Source organism: Mandrillus leucophaeus, unplaced genomic scaffold, assembly GCF_000951045.1.
Source record: "Mandrillus leucophaeus isolate KB7577 unplaced genomic scaffold, Mleu.le_1.0 Scaffold202, whole genome shotgun sequence".
NCBI classification, from domain to species: domain Eukaryota; kingdom Metazoa; phylum Chordata; class Mammalia; order Primates; family Cercopithecidae; genus Mandrillus; species Mandrillus leucophaeus.
The window spans coordinates 1,121,992-1,130,596 of NW_012102055.1; the positions used below are offsets into that span (position 1 = coordinate 1,121,992).

At 43.1% G+C, this 8,605-nt stretch overlaps 1 protein-coding gene across 4 annotated transcripts in view; it reads right to left on the minus strand.

The window, feature by feature from the left end:
* Positions 1-8,605, minus strand: part of KIF16B (kinesin family member 16B) — a 331,966-nt gene that overhangs the window by 130,571 nt on the left and 192,790 nt on the right. For all 4 annotated transcript variants that reach the window (XM_011979462.1, XM_011979461.1, XM_011979460.1 and 1 more), the window contains exon 17: positions 8,336-8,424. In XM_011979462.1, coding sequence (XP_011834852.1) covers positions 8,336-8,424 — 89 coding nt within the window. The remainder of the gene's footprint in view (positions 1-8,335; positions 8,425-8,605) is intronic.

Below are 8,605 nucleotides of genomic sequence, written 5' to 3' on the forward strand. Positions count from 1 at the left end.
ATTAATCCATCTTGGCACAAGATATAAAATATAAATGTATATATATAAATGTGTGCACATACATAAATGTGTGTGTACATCTACACAAGGAGAGGTAGAGACAAAGATGGATGGACAGTGGAAGAAACAGGGGTATAGGCTGGAAGGTACAGTAACATGTTAACTGCAGTCACTTCTTTTTTTTTTGCTTGTGATTTCTCAATTTCCCATAATGAACACATTAAAGTAAAAAATACATTTAAGTATTACTCATCCGCCTTCTTCCCCGATCATCGGTAACTTCAGACCATCCTCTGAGTTAGGGGCCTTCCGTGGCTGCGGGGTCTGCACTGGCCCTGATGCTAACCAAACCCCCTCAGGCTGCTGCACTCCTTGGATGACGCTCCTCCAATGGCTCACCAGATACAGGTTTGATCCGATTTTTGACATTTTTTAGTTTAACTGGGTTTGAAAGCTAGGTGTTTCTCCTCTTTAGAATTTAATTATTCAAATATATCCATTTAAATGGGCTCACCACTGGTTAGTGCTCAGAGGAGGCTAATGCGCCAGTGAAAAATTTTTATTTTCAAGACTGAAATGAGCTTGGAAGTTATCTAATTTTGCTTTGAGCACTTTGAAGAAGCTGTGAAAGCTTCTGCATCTTGCCAAATGAGCCGCCTGTTTGCAGTCTCAAAGCAAGGCAGAGGAGGCCCGAGCAGTCGGCTTGGTTTCTTCTGAAAGACGCTGCACCAGCTGAGGAGGAATGTTTCCCCTGCAAGAAAATTATCTCCTGGCAAAGACCCTGGCTGGGCACCTCTCCAACGTGGAGCTAACTCCCAAAGGAAGTCACCAGGCTTCTCTGCCTAATCCCAAAATTCTCTGGCACCAAGTATCACGCGTGTGTGCGCACAAATCATGGCTTCCAGGGAGCTTGAGGTGTGGGCCAGCAGTAATTTCCCAAACTATGTTCCAACTCTGTGTGCCCAGTCAGGCTGATATAATGTTCTTGGGGAACAAGAACTTTGCTTTTAAAACTGCAAATCTTACTATAATTCAGAGCACAGGGTATTTTTGTTTAGACATGGGCTGTTTGGAAAATTAGTAGATGGCCTGCTGAACAAAGACAAAATTCACACTGCTCTGAAGATAACTTGGCGCTTACTGGATACAATAATTTGCAAAACAGTCATTCTTTTGGAGAGCTCTGTTCTGGGAAAAACTGAGTACCACGCAGCAATTTTTCAGTCAATTGCAAAGAACACACTCAGGTCTACACAATACCAAAGAAACCAAGAGGTATGGTCATTGTAATGCCACCAAATGTGTAGAAACACATCTGTGTGGGTAAGAGACTCACAAAGATAGGGGCCAAGTAATGTGGAGATAGGAAACTGCACAGGGACCACGAACAAAAGACCTGGGCAGACCTGTGAGAGGGCAGACACATCCTTTGTGCTGAGAGAACATCTGCTGGCCAAAACCTACAAGCTCAATGAACATTTGTGAGGTGCCCATTCTTTGGGGTCTTCTGAAGATTCAAAGGTAAATGAGGCACAGTGCCTGCCCTCAAGAAGCCTAAATCAATTAAATACACAAACATCAAATGAACGAATTTGGAAAGAGCTAAGACACATGAATGCACAAAATGCCTGTGAGAGGATACACAGGAAGCACTTAGCTCCAACTGGTAATGCACAGAAAGCTTCCTGAGGATACGACTCTATGTTCAGCTTTAAAGAGGAAGATGACTGGCCAAGGGAAGATGAAGGGGAAGGAGTCACAGACAGTGTTACAGATGTAGAGGCCTGGAGAGAGGTGTGACCCACGTAAATCACAGGATAAAGTTCGGGGTGGAAAGTGACTGAAAATAACATTGGAGAACAAAGTCAGAGATGATCAGGTTGATGCTTGGAAGTCACCAGCTGGTAGGTACTGAGGGGGCAGGCCAGATGCTGAGAAGAGGAGGAGGGGGTGACCAGGAAGGGCTAAGGAGGTGTGGTGAGCTCCTTCCTCAGGTTCACGGCAGGGACAGGACTCCAGGGGCAGGCCTACAAATCTTCCCTGTGCCATCAGATAGAGAAAGTCAGGAATCACAGTGGGAACCATGCCAATCAGAGCTCTGCAACATTTGCTGCTCCTCATGTATTGACCCCATTGTCCATTTAAGGGAAAAAAAAAAAAAAAAATCTGTCGTACATGTTCTTTGGTAGTGATGGGCAACAAGATTTCCTAGAGTGAAAGATCCCTATATACTTGCTGAAGGTGGGGGCAACAAGAGGAAGAGTGCTAGGAAGACAACGTACCCACGTGGAGCCAATTAGGGAAGGAAAAAAATTCCCAAGGGATAGAGTGGGTGATGACTCAACCTACAGGAAAGCAGGTGGCTGCAGAGGGACCTGGGCAAGGGAGGGGAGGCCCAGCATTGTTAGGCAGAAGCCAGCATGAGGGCTTAGCACAGAGGAGGAGGCCAGGAGGCGTGTGTGTTTGTGCATGTTGGGGCGGGCAGGGAAGCAAACATTTAATAAGCACCTGTTTTGTATTACACAACAATTAAGAGGGTCAGCAGCTAGTTTGGCCTAAGAGGGGGGAAAGTAATAAAGAGCAGAAGAAAGCTCTCAAACAAGTCTGTTTGAGTAGGAGGTGCCATCAATGCTTTTGACTCCTGTTAAAACTTGTCCTGGAGAGGTGATAAGGCAAATATGGGGTTAAGGGTCTCCAGACTCCGTACTTCTCGGCAGGACTTAGTCACCTGCTGAAGCTACGAGACTGCTCACAGGGCTTGGTGACTACGTAGGTGCCCTAGGAGGTGACTTAAAATGAGATGCGATGCATTGGGAGCATGGGTCTGGGGTGACATGTGCAGCTTTCCCTAATTTAAAGACCTTCAAACTCATCCAAGTCTGGCATGTGCAAAGATAATACTACCACCGTCCTGATTTCTGACAGGCTTTACAAGTGTCTTCCCTGTTCACTAAATCATGCTCCGAGATGACTGAGCCTCGGTCTGTCTCAATCACTCAAGCCCCAGCACAGGGATGGACAAATGATGGGCCCTCAAGCACCACTGAATGAATGAGGTAAAATGGCAGGGCTGTGAACATCTATTTTATTCAACACGGGGATCTGCCTTCATCCTCCAAGTAGAGAAATATCGCCTTTGACAGGCCACACAAACCCGAGCTTTTTCCATGGGGTGTCTGATCGCTGACGGAGTCACAGTCACTTACAGGAGAAAGTTCAAGGCCCAGGGCCTAGTTTTTCAAGGTTGTACTCATTATCCTCCCTTCCTCTTGACAACCTACTCCTCCTCCTGCCATATTTCTGTTTCAGCTGAGTGGCATGTAGCACCCAACCAGTTACTGAAGCCAGAAACTGCAAGTCAACATCTTTTCCTTCATTATATCCCATATCCAATTCATCATCCAAACCTCAGGACTTCCTGCCCTGACTATCTCTGCAGCTCACCCTTCTAGGTTCCTCCCACTGCTGCCTCAGTTCAGGCCCTCACCTCTAGGATCCTTGTGAGCTTCTCCAGGACTTGTGCTGCCTAGTCAATTCCTGAGAAGTCAGAGCAATGCTTTTCAATACAAGGATGAATGATCATGCTTCTTCCTAGCTACAGGCACTCCTTGGACTAACTGGGTTTTGAGAAACATGTAAATGAGCTAGTTGAACTGAACTTGGCAGAACATGAGAGAGGTCATGTAATCATCAGGAAATCCATCCAGGATAGATTTACGTTAATCATTTATTTACTATACTTACTGGGGGAACTACATTTTGAGATTTTCTTTCTATATTTTTAGATACCATTTTCAACGTGGGACACTTGAGAAAACAGAAGAAAATAAAGATGAAAAGAATACAATAAGATACTGCCTCACACACATTTTGATGTGTACTATAAAAACAGAAAATCACAAATGCTGGTGAGGATATGGAGAAACTGGAACCCTTGGGCCCTGTTGGTGGGAATGCAAAATGGTGCAGCTGTTGTAGAAAATAGCATAGCAGTTCCTTGAAAATTAAAAATAAGGCTACCATATGATCCAGCAGTTCCACTTCTGGGTGTGCACTCACAAGAGTTGAAAACAAGGACTCCGACAGACAGTTGGACACCTATGTTCACAGCAGCATTATTCACAATAGCCAAAAGGTGAAAACAATCAAAGAGTCCATCAATAGATGAACGGATAAACAAAATGTGGTATTATCCATATAATGGAATACTATTTGGTCATAAAAAGAAAGGAAATTCTGACACATGCTCTATTGTGGATGAACCTTTACTAAAGACATTATGCTAAGTGAAATATGCCAGTGAGAAGAGGACACACACTGTATGATTCTACTCACATGAGGTACCTAAAGTGGTTAAATTCATGGAGACAAAAGTTGAGTGCTGATTGTCAGGAGTTTGGGGGAAGGAGGGAATGGAAATTATATTTAATGAGTACAGAGTTTTAGTTTTGCAAGATGAAACTGGTTGCACAGTAATGTCAATGCACTTCACACTACTGAACTATACACTTAAAAGTCATTACCATGGAGAAGAATGTTAACTGAAGATTGGGCCCTAGAAACCCACCCCTCAGGCACCTAAAATTCATGGGCAATTACTTTCTACAGCAGGTGGCAAGTTGAAGGGGTCTGGGAACCAGAAAGAAAGAAAGTATGATGAAGTATTAAATAATTTTTATTTGCATTTGTGTCAATGAGTAATGCAAGGGGTAGCATGTGTACTTGAAGTCAGGTGAACAGGCTGCATAATGGCAGCGTCAGATGCATCCAGAACCAACTGTAATTCCGTCCAAAACAGATTGCTTCTCCTGAATTCTCTGATTGCCTTGGCCTAGTTCTTCATTTCAAGACGAGGCCCTCTTCCCACCTATGGCTTAAAGATCCTGAACATGATTTTGAGATTATTCAAGTAACTGCAGTATCCCCTGGGATTAGGCAAACAGATTAGCCACAAAACCACATTCCTCTGCATAATATGTCTCGTTCCACTTATTTGGAACATCCATGCCCAAAGAAATTTTAAAAGCCTTTCCCAAAGGGACTCATGTGACTTACTAAAGTTTTATTCTTAATCTGTTTACAAAATTTGTATTAAGCATGTTACGTGAATGACATCTTATACAGAAAAGAGTAACACAAGGCCCCTGACCTTAAAAAGCTTCCATTCTAACAGGAAATATACATAAGCAGAATTCTTACCCGACTGCTAGCCTAGGCCTGCCCTCCCTGGCTCCCCCATCTCGGGGAAGAGTGTACCACCTGCAGCAGCTGTTGAAGCCTGAATCCTGGGAGTCACTCTTAATTCCTTGATTCCACTTTGCTCCACCCCTACGGCTGAAGTGCAGACCCAAGCCACTATTACCTTTTACTTGGACCAAGGAAATAGCTTTTTCTAAATGGTCTCCTGCTTCTATGCCACATTCTCCAAATGGCGTACATCCTAATATTTGTATTAAGTACATTTTCAGGTTACTCCCTTGCTTAAATCATTCTAGTGGTTTGCCAGCTCTCTTAAAAAACAGTCAAACTCCTTCCAATTGCCAGCATGGCCCTACATTAGCTGGCCCTTGACCTCCCCACCCTCACTTGTACCACTCTTCTTGCTTACTATATCCCATCTACTCTGGCCCTCTCTTCACTTCTCATTTTGAAGCCATCACACTTGCTTTCTCCTTCTGTCTCAATGCTTTCCATTCTCCCCCTTTCTGTTTTATGAGTGTCGTTTTCTCTCCATGTGAGTCTCAGACCAAACATCCCTTCTTCAGGCAGCCACACCTGATCAAACAGTGTCCTAAGACATTTGATTTCATTTTCACTTTCTGGATTTATTTTTAAATTATCTGTTGATTGTATCTCTCCTCCAACAGGCATGCAAGCTGACCTTCTCGGGATTACTGGCAATGGTGCCCCTGTCCTAGAATCCTGACTGGTTCATACAAGGCATTCAGAGAGGATTTGTTGATAGATGAGTGTATGTTACAAAGAAGACAAAATAAGGAGGAAAGAAATGGAGCAATGTACAGTGAAGAGGGGACATTGATTTTTGGTTGTGGGGAAGAAAAGTCAGGAATCGCTTCCACAGCAGAGATAGTCTGTACTATGCCCTGGAGGATGAGTAGGTAGCCAGGCAAAAATGTATCCTAGTCTCTGGAGCTAGCAAAGGAAAAGCCCCAGAAGCACAAGCTTGTCCACCTGTAACTGACCAATAAAAACAACAGTGGGAAGCTGGAGCTCAGAACACCTGGAGAGAGGCCCGCAGACGAGCATAGACAGTGGACAGCCCACGTGACATGGTACAGGCTGGAACTTTATTTTTTAGACCATGGAAAGTCATTGAAAAGTTTTGAGGATGAAAACTGGTACACTTTGACCTGCATTTTGTAAACACTGAAAAAAACTATTTGAACTTAAATCTAAAAACAAAGAATGACATTACTTTTAAGAGAGCTAGACTTTCTCCCAAGTTTTAGGAAGAAAAAAGAAAGACTTCCATCCCATGTGTACATGTAAGGCAAAGAGGGGCCTGTGGCAAAGGAAAGGCTGACTGAAGATCACGTTTTGGTTTCCAAAGACATTCAATAGCCATATTACATTAGCAAATGGTTTCAGATTAAAAGGCACCACCACTGTAGAGGATAATAACGGTTGCATCTGGATTCCAGGATTAACTAACTGGGTCCTGGGCCAGGAGACACATCCAAGCCAGCATTCTTCATATCATAGGACAATTTAACTAGACAAACAATATTTAAGAGACAAGATCACACCATTTAAGCTGAAATTAACACTAAAGATCTGTGTATTATATTAAACTTAAACATGAGCAATTCCATCTCAGTCACAATAAAAGGCAACTGCTAAAACTGCTGTTAAAGACCTACAACAAAACGTGCCTTCCGAAGTACTTATCATTTAGTTGCTCTGAGAGTGTTCTCCCATTTCAGAGGTCTGACTGACATGGCTGATTTCAGGACAGAATTATTTAATGAGCACAACTTTCCTCAATGACCATATAACAAAATGGAAAGATCAAATGGGAAAGACAAAGGCTGACACAAGGGAGTCAACTGCTGGTGCTTCCAGAAATCCTGGAAAGAGGGGGGCGCCCAGGAGTCCACAGCCACAGGGCTGTACTACCTGGCTTTTTTCTTAAGTTCAGGCAGGTGTTGGATTTGGGCTTTAGCTTGCTGGCCCATAAAATAAGGAATCCAGAAATGTGATCAAAGATCCCTCCTATGACACTGAAGAAATTACTTGCAGGTGTCTGCTTTCCACAAACCAGAACATTGGCTTGGGCTGAAGGAGTGAATGGCTTTCAGCACATGGCTCGATGTTTGCGAGAAATCTCAGGGTTGAGGGTGAGGGAGCAATGGAAAATGGAACCAGTCTCCTAACTGCAGTAAGGCAGGAGGTAGCAGAGTCAAAGCACGGGTGATGGAATCAGATAGACCTGGATACATGCCTCAGCTCTGACTGTGAAACTGATGGAGAGCAAATGTATAAACATTTCCCCATATGTAAAATGGAAATAGGTTTGTGAGAACTAAAAGAGAATTAAAAGATCAAGGTTCTTAGCATAGTGCCTGGCATACAGTAACTACTAAATAAATGACAGTTCTAGACAATGTTGTTCTTGTTACTTTTTTCTCGCTTATTCAGTCATTTGATTTACCTCCATTATTTTACATGAGATTATCCTGGTAGGAAAGATAAAACTATGGAACCTCACACAACCAAAAAGGGCCCTCAAAGTTCCCTGTTTTTAGGTATTTTCATTATCACTGTCATTTTATTGATGAAGTCACTAAGGACGTGAGTTAAGTTGACTGTCCAAGGTCACCCAGCCACTAAGTCCATTTAAAACATTCTCATTTGTGCTCTCAGTAGTCCCCTAGTGTTTGAAGTAGTAAAGATAATTTCCTGCTCTACTGGATGGCCTAAGAATCAGGCGGCCTCTGTTATTACAAATAATTTATAAAATAAGATAAAAGTGCGTAAGCCAAAGGGATCATGCACTGAGTAATCAAAGTGCCAACTCTAAAATATTAGACAGTTATGAAAATGATAATGAAGCTTGTAACAACCCTTACTAATGCTTATTATGCTGTTAAGCAAAAAATCAGAAAATGCAAACTGTTTATGTTGTGATTATAACTAAGTAAAATTATGCACATATATAGTAAGGGCTGGAAAGGAACTCGGAAAATGACGGCGGCTGATTTGATAAGGAGGCACCGTTGCAGAAGTTTTATTTTTATCTTGTGACTATAATGGAGTTGGCACAATAAATGCAAAAGTGATCGTCACAGGGAAGGAGATGCTGCTGTTCACTCACCCGGGGTTATACAACATGACTGCAGACAGGTTCTCACCGGACTTCGAGAGGTCGGTCATGGACAAGCTGAAGGAGGACAGAAGGCCACTCTAAGGGCAGACACAGGGCAGAGTGGTTACCTTAGCAGAGGAAAAAAGGTCACTGCTCTGGACTCATTGCTTCCAACATGTGAGAGACAATGAGGTACATATGCTCCTACTTAACACACACCACAATTAACTGATCTATCTGAGGAAAGCAGATCAGGGCAACAAGACCCTGATACGGCCG